At 36.9% G+C, this 17,232-nt stretch overlaps 2 protein-coding genes across 2 annotated transcripts; both read left to right on the top strand.

The window, feature by feature from the left end:
- The first annotated feature begins 258 nt into the window (after window positions 1-258).
- Window positions 259-7,643, top strand: LOC104211400 (adenylate kinase, chloroplastic). Its single transcript, XM_009760449.2, has 7 exons — window positions 259-526; window positions 611-709; window positions 3,973-4,101; window positions 4,229-4,363; window positions 4,594-4,740; window positions 5,263-5,337; window positions 7,231-7,643. Exons 1-7 carry the CDS (start codon window positions 320-322, stop codon window positions 7,333-7,335), a joined length of 897 nt encoding a protein of 298 aa, XP_009758751.1. The 5' UTR covers window positions 259-319; the 3' UTR covers window positions 7,336-7,643.
- A 7,545-nt stretch (window positions 7,644-15,188) lies between these two features.
- Window positions 15,189-15,818, top strand: LOC138886830 (secreted RxLR effector protein 161-like). The gene has a single exon (XM_070168525.1). The coding sequence runs from the start codon at window positions 15,189-15,191 to the stop codon at window positions 15,816-15,818; it is 630 nt and encodes a 209-aa protein (XP_070024626.1).
- Window positions 15,819-17,232: the final 1,414 nt, after the last annotated feature.

Here is a 17,232-nt window from a genome sequence, read left to right on the forward strand (position 1 = left end):
CCGATAACCGATAACCAATATCTTATCGGTTTGGTTATAGGGTTATGATATTTGTAAACCGATAACCGATAGACAAAACCGATAATGTTCAAAACCGAACCGAACCGACCGATGCCCACCCCTACCCAACATAACTAATTTCACCACAACTTATTCCAATATAATTATACCGGTATAAATCGTATTCCAACCAAATAAAAAGAAAATAGGAAAAAAAATTGCAACAAAACACACATAAATTCACTTAAACTCCAAAAACGTGAGGCTATAAATCAGGCACAAAAGGAGATAGAGAAAGGGACAGCAGAGAGCAGCAGCCATGGCTTTTTGCTCCTCTCTCAGCTTCACATCTATCTCGTCGAAGTCAAACCCCCAAAAGCATTCCTCCTCTTCATTAGTCCCTTCTCACCGACCCTTTACCTCCTCCCACTTGTCGTTTTCTAAATCTTCTTCCCTTCACTCACGTCAAACCCTTTTCAGAACTCATTGCCGGAGAGTTCCGCCTCCCAACGATGCCAGTTTCCTGGTATTTCGAGCTTTGAATTGCACACCCTTTTGATTATTTCAGCTAATTTTGAGTTATGATTGAATCTTGATTTGTAAAATTTAGGTTTTGGGATGTGCTAAAAAGGCAGAGCCTTTGAGGATAATGATATCTGGTGCTCCTGCTTCTGGGAAAGGGACACAATGCGAGCTCATTACCGACAAGGTACTAGTTCTATTCTTTGTGTAGAAGTGTTGACTTTTCTTTTCCTAATGAGTTGGTCTAGGATTTCTAGTATGCATTTGGACAAAATTTGAACTGAAGCTGAAAGAAGTGAGAAAGATTAGATGAAGTTGAATTTGAATGAAAACTTGCTTAAGTTGAACTTGGGTTTCAATAGATCTAATAGATTTTTGGAAAAAAAATTGTTAGTGAAAGCTAAAGATTTGTGAGGGATTCAGCCTCAATAGGACTACCATCACGGTCAGCCTCATGCGATCGTGAATTATGTTCCAAGGATCACTGCCTCATTTTCTCTCTTTGCTCCGACCACAAGTCTGCTGTTGCGACCGCAACATCACTTGATTTTGGGTTGTTTTTTCCTTTTCAATTCTGAACCTCCTTAACTTACTCGTAACACATATTTCACCATCCCAAATCATAGTGTTGTTGAATTGTGTCACCGTCTCATCTGAAATCTTAAACTTTTAGAAAGAACATACTTTTGATTACTTAGTTATGTTTTGAACACGCCCCCTCACATACGGGTAAAACTCTTTTTCTTGTGCCAAACATGTGAAAATTCTTTTCAATTATTGGGTCATGGATGAATGTGAGACTTGAAATTAGGAGCTCTGCTTGCTATGGTACCACGCTCTATACCATGTGATTGTCATAGAAACTTATGCTAATAGAAGAGGTTCACTTTGAATTATTTAATTATGTTTTCGACAAGTGCGAATTGTCACGCCCTGAACCTGGGCGGAACATAACACTGCACCCAGTGCCTAACTACATGTGGTGGCTGAATCAACATGCAATATCATAACATACTCTATGCGGAAGATAAACTAACATATGCTGATATACTGAAAGTCTGGATGATATAAATTAAAGTACGAAATATAAGTCTGAAACATATTTGTAGCCAACATTATTTAACATGAAAAGCCATTGTTACTCTAGTCTATGAATCCTCTAATGAATTACTGAAAATACTGACTGTCAGTAAATACTAAAAGACTGTAAACTAATGATAATGCCCCGAAAGAATTGGGGCTCGCCAAATAGCTGGTACGAGAATCCTAGCGCTCTGGATTGTCAACCTGGAAATCGTTACTTGCATCGCAAGATGCAGGCCCTGGGCGAAAGGGACATCAGTACATTTGAATTGCATTGGTATGTTTTTTGATAAGATAAAGGTTAAATTGCATTGGTATGTAAAGCAACTGAAAGAAAGAACCGTAAATACTGAAACTGATAACTGAGAACTGAACTGAACATAGGAGTAAAGACATGAATACTACCTGTTCTGAATGAGAAATCACCTGTTTATCTGAGTAAGTAAGCTGCGGCCTCAGGCCCAATATAAATGTGCACAAGCTGCGGCGTGGGGCGCAAGTATACGTATACATAACTGCGGCTTCAGGCCCAATGATGTATAAAGCATAAACTGCGGCCTCAGGCCCAAATACAAGTGTTCAACATTTATGGATTTAAAATCAGGGACTAAGAATCATACTGCAATATATGATACTGAATCATACTAAGTTACCTAATACAGGAATGTTGAATAGGACTAGACTGAGATATGTATTCATGAACTGAAGCTTCAATTGTTTATGACATGTTGAGTAATCTAGACTGAGACTCATGGGCATTAAACACAAGTCTATATTGATTACGTATTGAGCTCACAACGTTCGGAATGAAAGTCTTGAACTAATTACGAAGCTAGAGAATAGATTCTGCAACTATTCAAGGAACTAAGCTTAACTATATTTCTGAGGCAATCAGTAATGCTGTAAAAGAAAAATAGTGTAGGGAGAATCATTAACATTCCCAAATATAGAGAGTTAATCTGACATACCTTGACTTTGGTCTTTTTAAGCGTATCACAATGTTTGTCGCCTCTTTCAACGATGATCTATGGCAATATATATCAAGAGGAACCAATATTAGCACTAATGCTCATGTTTTAGTCACTTAGGCATTTTATCAAACACCTTATGGGTGTAAAGCCTCATAGCCCTTTTTAATGGTGTTTTCTTCAGCCAATTCTCATTCTACTTCTTCTAGGTGATTCTACAATCCCAAATAGATGTAACTAACACTGTTTCTCATTACAACAATCTTAAGTCAACAACCCCCTAGCATAGTTCATATAATTCTCTTTATCAAACTCATTTACTATTCTCCCAAGAACTCATCAACTCATGGCTATAAATGATTAGGGAGTAGAAGCATTACCTTTTTGAAGTTCAATTCTCTTGAATTCGAGTTCTAGGGTTTCGTTTCTCAACCAATGATGTCTCAATCGAATATCTAGTGATTTGCAAGGTTTACCCATGTTAATAAGGTGGTGGGGAATTGAAATTAACTTAGAGACGTCATTAGAACTTACCTTGGATGATGGAGGGACCTTGGAGGAAGTTGGGTTCTCGAGAGCTTCCCAAATCAAATTTATGTATTTGGCGGGTAGGGTACGGGTAGGGCTTAAGTATACACGTCCAAAGTTGATGAGGAAATAAAAGTGGCTCGGATAGACAACGTCAAGGTCTCAAGTTTGAAACTTCCCACAATCATTTGCACACACCATATTACTGGACAACCATGTACTTGAACTTGACCAATCCTGCATCAGCTATGCACTAGCAATTGCTTGCAAACACTTCTTTGCTAGTATCGTGCTTACAATCTCCAGCTCTTGTTTTATCCAGGATTTTTTGGATTTCTCTAGATACCGTAAACTACATAGAACCACAAGAGTGGTCACTCAGCTCCAGAGTAGGCTAAAAGCTTTGTTCTCTGGCTCATACTACATTTTTGAAGGAGACTCTTGGTGTCCTAAACCAATATTGCTTTCCCTATGCTTATTCCGTTATTAATCTTAGGTATCTTTATTTGTGTCTAAAGTGAATTCTTATCAACATTCCTGTCAATTTGATATGTTCTCTCATGTACATTGTGGGCTTAACCAATATGTAGAAAATGCCTCCCAACCAAAAGTGGGAATGAAATAAGCTTCTCTGTCTTATTTGTAATGGAAGCCCAGGCTGCTTGAATTCACATGCTTTATGGGTCTCGGATAATTTAGCTTTTGTTTGATCGATGTGCTGTTTAAGTGGTTATTCCTTTCCTCATTTGGGATGTAATGTACAGTGGTTCCCTGAATATGCTTTTAGTTGCTTCCTATACCCTCTGTGTTCCTCAGTATGTAGTCATCTGTGAGGAGAAATAGTGTCAATCCAGTTTTCATGTGTGTGCAGTATGGTTTGGTGCATATTGCTGCTGGAGATTTACTGAGGGCAGAAATTGCTGCAGGATCCGAAAATGGGAAGCAAGCAAAGGAATACATGGATAAAGGGAAATTGGTACCCGATGAAATAGTTGTGACGGTAGGTTTACTTCATGCACTGCCTGCTTTGGTCAGTATGCTATTGCTTAGTATGCTTTCTAGGTCGGAAACTGACATTAATTCAGGCAATCTTATTGATTGGTAATAAGTGGTTCCTTCTGGTGCAGATGGTCAAAGAACGGTTAAATGGTCTAGATTCTCAAGAGAAGGGTTGGCTTTTAGATGGATACCCTCGGAGCTCCTCTCAAGCCATAGCACTCAAAGAATTTGGCTTCCAACCAGACCTCTTTATTCTTCTGGAAGTGAGGTTCTGCAGTGGCCCTGTGCCTCGTGTTCTTTCATTCTTTTCTTAGTGAAGTTCCTTTTGTTAAGGCCATACGGAAAATTATGTGATTTCATTACTTAGAGAGAAACTTTAAAATACTTTGAGGTTCCTTGACCTTTCCTTTGTTTCTCTTGCAGTAGACTGTAACTCCAGGAAGTTTCACTATGTAATCCACCTTCATTCTATCACAAGTTTTTTTGTGTATAGGTACCTGAAGAAATTCTTGTTGAGAGAGTGGTCGGCCGTAGGCTAGATCCAGTAACGGGGAAAATTTACCATTTGAAGTATTCTCCACCAGAGACGGAAGAAATTGCTGCTAGGCTTACTCAGCGCTTTGACGACACTGAAGAAAAGGCATGTTTTAGTCCATGAATTAATCAACGTTACCTTTCTTGGTTACTTATAAAAAAATACGGTATCATTGTTGGTTTAACTTTCCTGGTATTTATTTGCAGTTGGTTTGATGTGAAGCTTTTGAATCAAATTCCTTCATGTGAAACTCATCTGGCTCTCAGTTGACATTTGCCTCCCTTTTGACTCATTAGTTTGCCTTTAAATAAAGTTATCCCCCTTCTAAGCTCCTTCTCTCTTCCTCACAACTGCGGTCCACCCCCTCCCCCGCCCAACACAAGCCAACTGTCTCGCCCTCCAAAAAAAGGTGAAAAAATTAGAAATCCAACCGGCAATCTTTGACCTAAAAGGACCGTTTGGACCTGAAAATGCTGCTGCTGTTCTGCAATTTTCCTCTTCAACTAAACCATTTTGTTATTATGTTCTCTTCTTATTCCAGATTCAGTTTATGTATCTTTAAAGCCAGAAGTATATATTATTATAAGCTTGGTTTTTCTCTGATCGTTCTTATAATTACCTTTTCAGGTTAAATTGCGTTTGCACACTCACCATCAAAATGTGGAGGCAGTTCTCTCCTTGTATAAAGATATCACAGTCAAGGTACTCCTTTTGCCAATCTTCTTTTGAAAAGTTACTTGACCTTAAACTGCGAAATGAAATGACTGGATACTGAAACTGTTGAATTTACATAGCAAATGAAAACCCCATTAATGAATTATTGCTTGATAATTTTTGAGGTATTATGGATCAATGTTATTTTCCTAAAAAGAAAAAGGGTATTATGGGTCCATCAATAAGATATGGATTCTCAATTATACATGCATTATATTTGCTCTAAGAAATGAAGTAATCAATTGTTGGTTCAAGTATACCATAAATCTCGTCTTGCTGTCCTTTCTGTTCATTAATTGACTTTGATTAGAAAAATAGTACCAAAAACTGCAATTTTATATGGGACACATTGGTAGTGAGGCACAGAAAATCATCTAAGCTTGTGACTAGTGTTGTTGTGGTTATAATCTGCTGTCCTCTAAACAGATACTGCTCTGCTGTCTTTTTGATTGATAAATGAGAAGCTCTTTCAATTTCTTCGATAAAGCATTGCCTTGGCCGCATGATAGTGTCTTAACTACCACTTTCTTCACCGCGTTCTTTATCCTAGATGCTCTTGTTTGTTCTTCTCTTTCTCGATGCAATTCTTTATCTGTTCAAGTATCTCCTTGCTTATTGAAGAACCTATTCAACTTTCTTATTAATATGTAAAATTTGGAATAGACCCTTGAATAGTTCATTGACCGACACCATGCAACATCATAAGTAGCTTTGAGTTCATCGACCGACACCGTGCAACATCATAAGCAGCTCTAGAAAGAGGAGTTATAGCCTGTTTGGCCAAGCTTCTTTTTGGCCAGAAGTGTTTTTTTTTTTGGCCAAAAGCACTTTTGGCCAAAAATTGAGGTGTTTGGCCAAGCTTTTGGAAGGAAAAAAAAAAAAAACTTTTGAGGAGAAGCAGAAAAAAGTAGCTTCTCTCCAAAAGCACTTTTTAGAAAAATACACTTAGAAGCAGTTTTTTAAAGCTTGGCCAAACACTAATTGCTACTCAGAAGTGCTTTTCAAACTAATTAGCCAAACACAAATTACTTCTCACCAAAAGTACTTTTGAGAAAAAGCACTTCTCAAAATAAGCTGATTTTTGTAGCTTGGCCAAACGGGCTATTAGTTAGCATATCAACCATGGAGCAATTCTAGTTTTTAGTTATCCTAATTCTTAAAGCTGCTAGTACATAAACTAGTTGTAGAGGTAATAAAGAAGTAAGAACTAAATGTATCTAGAGTTTATGGTCTTAAGTTCCACCTTATTTTCCTTAATGCACTTGTCACATCATCGTTAAGGGAACGGAACGGTGTGATGCTGTATAACAAATGAATGCACCCTGATTGGCATCATTATGCTCAATAAAAGGACTGAGAGGAGTTACAGCAATACCTTGCAAGATTTAAACAACCCAACCTCCCCCCTCCCCCCCCCCAAATCCCACCACCCAAAAGACAAAGGAAAAGTATTTTGAAGATGAATCCTATTCTGGGTACTGTGAATGTGTAAAATGTAATAGCCCAAGGCTTTGGTTGAAGTTGAACAATAATAGTACACACAGGACGTGTAATAGATGCACGCCATTAGTTCAAATTTCGCAAGGTGTCAAAGTGAGGTTTTAGTGTTACCCCCATAAAGTAACTTCTTGAAACTTTCTCATATGAGATGAAAAGAAGCTATTCTCTCTCAATTGGTACCAAACATCTTCGATGAGCGATATTATATTTTAGCTAAGGGAAGAAGCAAATCGGTGAAATGGTCCCTCTTAACACTCCTCTATCCCTTACTTGATCGAGACATATTATAATTCCTCTATTTCCAGGTGCGTGCATGAGTTATCATCTCTTAACCTTAAAAAGGCAATATGATTCTGTTCTTCTGAATTATTTTCGTTTTAGGTGAATGGAAGCGCTTCCAAGCAGGATGTATTTGCTCAGATCGATGATGCATTAACACAGCTTCAAGAGCAAAAGCAAGGAAAGTTGGGAACTGTGGCAGCATAGAGGAACAGAACAAATTAGCATGTAAAGAGAGGAAGTATTATCCAATTAGGTGAAGAAAAGAGTTCAATCATAGGATGCATTTTGAATATATCATGAATAATTGTCATTGTTTATTGCCATTCCTCTTGTATTAATATGCTGAAATACCATGTATAGACGAGAATAAGTGAAAAAAGAAAAATTATTTGTCTGGTTTTCAGCATCTAGTTGTATACTCATGGTTTTTGCTTTTGATTTTGGCCCCTCTTTTGTATAATTGGAGATTGGTACAACACTTAATTGTTTTTAGAAAGTTTTTGGCCTCTTAAGTTTGTTAGTGTTCTTCTGTTATCCACAGGAGGCATATCAATTGGGGGGGGGGGGTCTTAGGGCGCTCCCCTCCCTAAATCATGTATATATATACACACACACATATTGTGTGCACGCGACACCCAAGCTCAAAGTATCAAATGATTATGATACGATGTGTATTGAGTGTACCTCTCTAAGGTTTGGTAGTTCAAATTTTATGTCAATCTTCTTGGTTTTTTCCTTATTTTTTTCTAGAATTGGGCGCACCCACGGGGTACGGGAATGAGGCATCTGTGGGGGGGGGGGGGTCTTAGGGCGCTCCCCTCCCTAAATCATGTATATATATATATATATATATATATATATATATATATATATATATATACACACACACATTGTGTGCACGCGACACCCAAGCTCAAAGTATCATATGATACTGATACGATGTGTATTGAGTGTATCTCTCTAAGGTTTGGTAGTTCAAATTTTATGTCAATCTTCTTGGTTTTTTCCTTATTTTTTTTCTAGAATTGGGCGCACCCACGGGGTACGGGAATGAGGCATCTATGGTGTCAATTTTGTGTATTAATTAAGTGCAACGTGTAAATATATAGTTAATGAGTTAAATTGATCCCAACAATTCTGATACAGAGTATAGATATATGTAAGAAATTACTATTTAAAAAATTAATTTTGAATTTATAATTTGAAAAGCATAATCATTGCAATAGTAAGAATTAAAGGTTAAATCCGTAAAATTTATATTTTGAATTCACCTCTTTGTAATAGTGTATTTGTCTTTCCAAAATCCTCGATCCGCCTTTGATTATCCACTCAACATGTGTAAACTAAAAGCACGTTGATTTTGTACACGTTGGCGTAGGGTTCTATTTTCAAATTATGGGAAAGCATTAGAAAAACTATGTGAATCTATCTTCAAAGATTGATTCTTTCTTTTTTCTTTTGACTTTTCGTCTTTATAGTGTGTGCGTGTATCTCATTTTGTTTAACAACTTTGAGTAACAACTTGTTTGGATGAATACAACGTTTGAATAGATTTTATTATTTTTCGTTATTTTATAATGTCACGCACCAACAATATAAAGAATTAACTTGTAATATTATAAAGAAAAAGTAGGGTACATGGTAGGATTATTACATAAAAAGGTAAGGTAAATAATAAAATAGGATTATTTAATAATAAGGAAGGACAAGATGAGAGAAAAAAATATGGTAACGATATAGTCACACCAAATCGGTCATTACCCAAAATGACACTTTTCATCGTTATATAACGATGTATTTAATGATACGATACAACTAAATTTAAGTAACAATCAAAATAAATAGTGTATATAAAGTAACAATCTATAGTACAATAGGTAACAACTAACAACCGTCCAAACAAGCTATTAGTTAAGTAAAACTATTGTTTTTTTAAAAGTTATTTTTTCTGTAGTTTTGAGGTAAATTATATGACATTTGAAGTGAGAAATTGGAAAAATGGGGATATAGAAGTTGGAATATCTAAGTACATCTTGGAGAACCTAGGTTTGATGATTCCAAGTTTTGGCTTGAGTCTTAATACTTGTATTTGTGGATTGTAGCTTGTTCGTTGAATCAGTTAAGATGTATGCAAGCTGATGTAGAACTCTATTTTAAACAGTAGACTTTTCAACCATTTTTGCTCGTGCTAGTGCCCCCAGAAATTCTTGGATTTCTTGCAATATGAGATTGAATGCCATAACTCTTATTTGTATTTTACTTTTTATTGGTGCTGTTGGGAAATCTGGAGTGGATGTCTAGATCAGGGTGTCGGCATCACACATATAGCATGTGTGCCGTGAGTGAGCGGGTGATCGGAGTAGTTAAATAGAAATATATTCCTCGCCCTAGAAATAGCCCGCTCTAAAAAGAAGTAGTCCGTTTATCGTCGTAAAATTAAAAAACATAAAGCTAGATGGAAGTAGGGGCGAGGCTAGGTGGGCAGAAAGGGGATTCGCCAAAATCTCTTCACCGAAAATTATATTATGTATATAATGTTAGACATTTTTTGTGTATATAAAATAGATGTTGAATCCTCTTAGCTTCTTTGCGTGTTTACTTCTTCTTTTTTTGATTTCCCTTGGTGAGTGTTGGGTATTAAAATTCGGATACCGGGTCACTCTATATGGGCTGACCCAACCCATTTGGGAAGAGATGGAGTTTGAGTACAAAGTTACTTCTCTGGAGAAGTTACTACACGTTGGATGCAGTTGAGCAAGTTTCCCATAACAGTTAATTTATTTTCTGCATAATAACTTGGCCTTCATATTGAAAGGAAAGACACGAACAGAAGAAAAACAAAAGGGTGGGTTCTTGATCTTCCTTTTCCATCTATTTTCTTCTTCCATAACAGTGAAGATTTCTCTTCTTCTTTTCGCAAAAACACACAAGAACAAAGACATATAGTTTGTGAAACTAAACTTTGTTTTCCAAGAGATTCAAAGTTCGTCTTGGGGCAATTCTTTTGGTGGTGAGTTCAACAATTCTTCCGCAGCATTGACAGGTACGCTAATGTTGTTCTCGCCCCGCGATTATTAATTAACATTGGTATCATAGCAGGATTGTGTGTTCTGTTATTTTAAATACACGACTGAAGAATATTGCCTTAAAGTTCTTGAACAATTTGTTTACTGGAAACTGAACGAAGTGAACAAAAGATATTTTTTTTCATGTCAATGGCACTACCTGCAAACTTGCCAGAGATATGATCAACATTGAGATATACACACAACATGCATATTTTTTTTAAAAGGAAAAACACTGAAGAAACCACCCCTCTCACAAATCTTCTGATTACAGAAGTGGTTGATGTGATGCTGATGTTTTGTTTGAATCAAAATATCAAAATTTTTAAAAGTTAGTTACAAGTAGATATTTGACCACACCTTCTTTTTTGGTCAGAAAGTATCTTTGGCTATATGATTTATTGTTCTTACATGAATTTGTGATTCATTTTAGTGTAGTAAATATATTTATGATTTGTCAAAGTCTTCTTGGGAAAATGACTAGACAATGACAGTGGATCAAATGGTTCGTAAAATCAATGATATGTCTTTGACTGTATAGAGTTACTACGTGATTTTGTTATATATCTGTGACAGATTGACTCATTTTTTTTTGAATAAGGTGCATGATATCCATATTTAACATATCAACAATATGTACTGATTATTCTAGACTGCCATAATTTTTTTTTGAATATATATATTAAATAATCACTTCGTTTAAGCCACTCTTATATTGACATACTTCTACGAGTTATTGTGACATATGTTGTCACATTGAATGGTTTTAACCATTCTAAGTGTTTCCCTGGTCCTATTTCAGATATGGTTGAAGAGGGACAAATTCGAATTACTCCAAGTGGGAGTTCTCGAAGACAAGGAAGGGGACAACGTAGAAGGGTACGTCGTCGCAGGACTTATTTCTATAATGATTCAGACTCGGAGCCTGAAGTCATCAGGAATGTCCCAAGGGCGAGAAAAAATCAGTTAAGAGATCGGGCTGAACGAAGGGAAAGAGAAAAGAAATTTAGGGAGTTTAAGGAATTTAAAATGGGCCCTGATGTTTCCATTCCTGAACATGTACACCTCTTTAAGATAAAAAGAGCTGAATTGGCTAATTACGTAGAAATTACTGATTGGGAAGCATTAGCTATTTTAGCGGACTCTCTTCGAGAGCCTTGGGGTGAAATTTTAATTGAGATTTATCATGATGTTTGGCCTAGTGCACCTTTTAGCGTATATGAGCAAGAGTTAATGTTCGATTGGTATATGGATATCCTAGCAAACATGTAAATTGTTATTATGTGTTTTATTTTAATGAAATTCATATTATGTTTTTTGTCTCACTACTTACATGCATTGTTTATTGTATCCTTTTGTAATGGATTGAGACTTAAAATATGTACACACTAAGAAGTTATCTTAATATTAATTAAAATATTTAGATATAGATGATGAATGGAAACGTAGTGACCGTTCGATTCTATACTAAATGTAGAATTAATATTACAATTAATTTTCTTGAGTGTGTAATCACATGCATAAATTAACTGAAGTACATATTGATGAGTTAAACTTGTAATATTGTCTCTAATAACAGACATGGCATCAAAAAGTATCATTACTGACTTGAACAAGGGTGACAAACTGAACGGTGAAAATTACGATATCTGGAGTCGTAAGATGTGGTATGTACTCGAAGAGCAAGATGCTCTTGAAAGTATTAACCATATTATGAGTCACCCAGAGGAGGGTAACACTGCCCAACACAGGAGGGATCTGGAAACTTACAATGTTTGGAAAAAGAAAGATTCCACTGCACGTGGAATTATTGTAAGTTCAGTTGCTGATGATCTCATTCACGAATGTGAGCAATATCCTACTGCTCAAGCCATGTGGGCACATTTAAGGGAGGCATATGGGGGTACCACTGTGACTCGCCTTCGACAGCTGACAATCAAGTTTGACACGTACAAAAAGTGTCATGATCACGGTGTCAAGCAACATCTAAGGGTGATGTCAAATATGATTGCCCAACTCAAAAGTGCTGGCCATGTTCTCTCTGATGAGCAACAGGTTCAGGCAGTGATTCGGTCTCTTCCCAATAATTGGGAACATTTAAAGGTCAACTTGACCCACAATGATAGCATCAAAACTTTTGCTGATGTTGCCCGTCATGTGGAGCTTGAAGACGAGCAGCTTGGTGCTGCTAAAGCTGTACCTAATACCTTTGTGGCAGAATCAAGTGGTACAAAGAGATCAAGCTTCAAGCGCAAGAGAAACTGGAAAAATGACGGAAAGGGTAAGGAGACCAGAGAAGTACCCTCCAAGAAAAGAAACAAGCCAAATTCCAAGAAAGGAAAACGGTTCTTCAAGAAGAAAGACAAGAGCAAGATGAAGTGTTACAATTGCCAAGTTCCAGGGCATTTTGCTCGTGAGTGCACTGAGCCGAAAAAGGTAGCATTTCAAAACGCATCTCTTAGTGCTATATATGTTTATAGCACTGTTTTACTAACTGAATCTTATCCTGTGTGGATTGTAGACTCAGGGGCCACCGACCATGTGAGCCGCGATAGAGAAGCGGTTATAGAGTTTCGTCGAGTTCCACCTGGATCAAAGCATGTATATGTGGGAAATAATGCAAAGCTTGAAGTCAAGGGGATATGTACTTGCAGAATAGACATGCGTGGTGGCCGATCTTTGATGTTGCATGACGTCCTATATGTTCCAGAGATTCAACGAAACTTAGTATCTGTGTCTGTTCTTCTAAATTTAGATTTCAATTTGAACTTTAGTTGCAGTGGTCTTAGAATTACTCAAGACAATGTTTTTTATGGTTTTGGACATCGTTACGATGGTTTTATTGTGCTAGATTGTAATCCTTCTACGTATAACTATTATGTTGACCGTTGTGTTATGGCATGTTATTCTAGTAACAATGATGTTGATGTTATTACATGGCATGCAAGATTAGGTCACATAGGGCAGGATCGAATGAATAGATTGGCTAAGGAAGGACATCTAGGTCCTTTATCTAAAATTGAAATGGCAACTTGTGAAAATTGTCTTGCTGGAAAGATTACAAGTAAACCATTTGGAAAGGCTAAGAGAGCTGATTTTCCATTGCAATTAATCCATTCTGATATCTGTGGTCCAATGAATATGAGGGCTAGGTCTGGTGCTTTATACTTCATTACGTTCATTGATGATTTCACACGCTTTGATTATGTCTATCTGATCTCTCATAAATCTGAAGCACTTGAATGCTTTAAGAAATATATGAATGAAGTTGAGAATCAATTAGACAAAAGGATTAAGACCTTAAGAACCGATAGAGGGCGTGAATATCTTTCAAAAGAATTTGAAAGATTGTGCAATGAAAAGGGAATCACCAGATAGTTAACTATTCCGTACACACCTCAACAAAATGGTGTAGCAGAAAGAAGGAAGAGAACACTACTGGACATGATAAGGTCCATGACAGTGCAAGCAAATTTACCTATCTCCTTTTGGGGAGATGCTTTATTGACTGCAACTTATATATTAAACAAAGTGCCTTCTAAATTAGTTTCTTCCACTCCTTATGAGCTATGGACTGGTCATAAACCAAACTTAAAGGATTTACGACCTTGGGGTTGTGCTGCATATGTAAAAGATTCTTTTAGCAAGTTTGGTAAATTAGGTCCAAAAGGCAAGAAATGTATCTTTATAAGATATTCAGAACACTCCAAAGGATATGTGTTCATTGGTGAATTAGAGGATGGAAGTGTTACTGAGATTGAATCGCGAGATGTCATTTTTTTGGAAAATGATTTTCCAAAGAAGGGTGAGGTAAAGAATGAAGAGCCTCTTTATGAAATGTTGAACTCAGATAGTCAGCAAGTGTCTTCTGACACAGTTGATAATCAAATTGATCAAGATCTTATTCTCGATCTGAGTGGGAGTGGGAACTCTCAATCCCAAAATCCTTATGACGAACCTGAATTTCAACTACGAAAGAGTGCCAGGAAAAATATACCCAAACGTACTTATGAAATTGAAGATTATATTTTCTTGGCATCTCCCACAGAAATGGATGAGCCAAAGTCTGTGACTGAGGCTTTGTCGAGCCCTGGAAAAGATGAGTGGATGAAAGCAATGAAAGAAGAATTAGAGTCCATGAAAACCAACAAAGTCTGGGATCTAGTTGATCTTCCGCCTGGGCGTAGAGCCATTGGGAGCAAATGGGTTCTCAAAGTTAAACTCAAAGCGGACGGGTCAATAGAAAGATACAAGGCACGATTGGTGGCAAAAGGCTTTACTCAAGAAGCTGGAATAGATTATGAGGAAACATTTTCACCAGTTGTGAAGTTTACCTCAATTCGCTTACTTTTGGCTATTGTTGCACGTTTGGATTTGGAATTACATCAAATGGACGTGAAGACAGCTTTTCTCAATGGAGAACTAAACGAAGAAATCTACATGGAACAACCTGTAGGCTTCATCGTTAAAGGCCAAGAAAAGAAGGTCTGTAAATTAAAAAGATCTATTTATGGCCTGAAGCAATCTTCAAGGCAATGGTATTTGAAATTTCACAAGGATGTGATCTCATATGATTTCACCATGATCAATGAGGACCATTGCATTTATGTGAAGAAGTCCAATGGGATGTTTGTAATTCTTTCTCTTTATGTGGACGATATTTTATTGGCCGGAAATAATTTAGAGTATTTAAAAACTACCAAGTCATGGCTTTCAAAGTCATTTGACATGAAAGATATGGGTGAGACAGACTATATCCTTGGAGTTAAGATCCAAAGAGACCGTTCCAAAAAGTCATTGAGTCTATCTCAAGAAACTTATATAAAGAAAATTTTGGAGCGTTTTCGCATGAATGGTTGCAAATCCATGGATACTCCTATAGTGAGAAGTGAAACTTTAAGCCTTAAAATGTGTCCCATGACTGAAAATGAAAAGGAAGACATGTCTTGAGTTCCATATTCAAGTGCTGTCGGGAGCTTAATGTACGCTATGATGTGTACTCGCCCAGACATTTGTTATGTCGTAGGTCTAGTTAGCAGGTATCAATCCAATCCTGGAAGAGATCATTGGAAAGTTGTGAAGAGAATTTTCAGATACCTGAAGGGAACTGCAGATTATTCACTATGTTATAGTGGAAATGATTTATACTTGAGAGGATATACAGATGTTGATTGGGCTGGTGATCGAAATGATAGAAAATCAACATCCGGTTATGCCTTCTTACTTAATGGTGGTGCTATATCATGGAAAAGTAAGAAACAAACCTGTACAGCCCTTTCAACAATGGAAGCTGAGTTCGTAGCTTGTGCGTCTGCAGTACAAGAAGCTGTTTGGTTGAAGAGATTCTTTAAACATTTGGATATTGCAAAGAACTCTCAGGGTGCCATAACTCTATATTGTGATAGTCAAGCGGCTATTGCATATACAAAAGATCCAAAGTATCACAGCAAGACCAAACATATTGACATCAAGTATAACTTTGTAAGAGACATGGTAGCAAGTGGAGAGATAAATTTACAGTACATTCCTACGCGAAACATGATAGCTAATCCTTTTACAAAGGCGATATCTATAGACATGTTTGAGAAACATGTTATGGCTCTAGGTTTGCGAAGGATATGAATATATTTATGTATTGTAAAACGACTTAAGTATTATAATACACTCATCAATATTTGACTCATGAATTGTGCTTATATCTCGTATGCATGTGATGAATATTTTGTTGATAAAATGTGTCGAACAAGTCGCGCGATTGGCTCTCTCGCACGAGCAATCGCCTCTTATGTTAAGAATCGTGAAGAGATGAGACCTTATAGAACCTTGGATAATGTGAGGTTATATTCACTTGTAGAGGTCGGTCATGACAACTAATTAGACTTACGAATTTTACAATTCGATTATGACTTGTTTTGTAGGCCAGATGGAAGTTTCTCTAAGATGATGGTTTGAGGATTATTGAAGTGAGAAACTCAGGTTAGACATTTAGAGGTGTCTATACCAAAATCTGTACGGTGTTGAATGAGTAAAAGAATAAGACACACGCGCCAATATAAGGTGAGAACACCGTAACATGTGTTTCATACCACGTGTGCTATCGACCATGGGATAATGGAAGAATGACTCCCTGCGTCTTCATTGTGTGAGATCCCAAAGAAGTTATATCAACTTTTATAAGAATACCCTTTGACCTTTTACTGTCTCTTAAAGTGCCAATCAGTGTTGCTACTTTAGCATGTCACTAATAGCCATGAGTGATTCGGCAATGCAGTGCATGTCTAGGAAAGCAGTTGATTTGGAATGGAAAGATTCGAGTAAAAAGGGAAGACGACTAAAATTTAGTAATTTAACCTGTATTCATAGGTCGACCATTACACTTACCATGAGGGTATTGGGTGTAATTATGGATACAAAGTTAAACATAAACTCGAGTTCACATCTTTTCGAGGATAAGGGATCGGATAACTAGCTACTAGAATAGCCAACAATGTCTAGGGTATTGCGAGTAATAATAAGATCCTCATGTTAGTAGTAAATCCCTTCCACATGTGATTGGATTTTTACTTAGAGCTGTTAAACAACCTTAAAGGGTTTGATTATATTATAGCTCTTGATGCTCGCAGGTCGCATGAACTACTTGTCTGTATGAATTAAGTGTGTTATTTATTCATGATACTGGTTTGAGTTCCAGCCCATCATGAGCGAAGTGGGAGAAATTGAGTATTAAAATTCGGATATCGGATCACTCTATATGGGCTGACCCAACCCATTTGGGAAGAGATAGAGTTTGAGTACAAAGTAACTTTTTTGGAGAAGTTACTACACGTTGGATGCAGTTGAGCAAGTTTCCCATAACAGTTAATTTATTTTCTGCATAATAACTTGATCTTCCTATTGAAAGGAAAGACACGAACAGAAGAAAAACAAAAGGGTGGGTTCTTGCTCTTCCTTTTTCCATCTATTTCCTTCTTCCATAACAGTGAAGATTTCTCTTCTTCTTTTCGCAAAACATAAGAACAAAGACATATAGTTTGTG

Source organism: Nicotiana sylvestris, chromosome 3 (genome assembly GCF_000393655.2).
Source record: "Nicotiana sylvestris chromosome 3, ASM39365v2, whole genome shotgun sequence".
NCBI lineage: Eukaryota > Viridiplantae > Streptophyta > Magnoliopsida > Solanales > Solanaceae > Nicotiana > Nicotiana sylvestris.

Coding starts and splice junctions, on each gene's coding strand:
- LOC104211400 (XM_009760449.2), top strand. CDS start 320: ATGGCTTTTTGCTCCTCTCTCAGCTTCACATCTATCTCGTCGAAGTCA. Junction 4,364..4,593: donor ACCTCTTTATTCTTCTGGAA/GTGAGGTTCTGC, acceptor TTTTGTGTATAG/GTACCTGAAGAAATTCTTGT. Junction 4,741..5,262: donor TTGACGACACTGAAGAAAAG/GCATGTTTTAGT, acceptor TTACCTTTTCAG/GTTAAATTGCGTTTGCACAC.
- LOC138886830 (XM_070168525.1), top strand. CDS start 15,189: ATGTGTACTCGCCCAGACATTTGTTATGTCGTAGGTCTAGTTAGCAGG.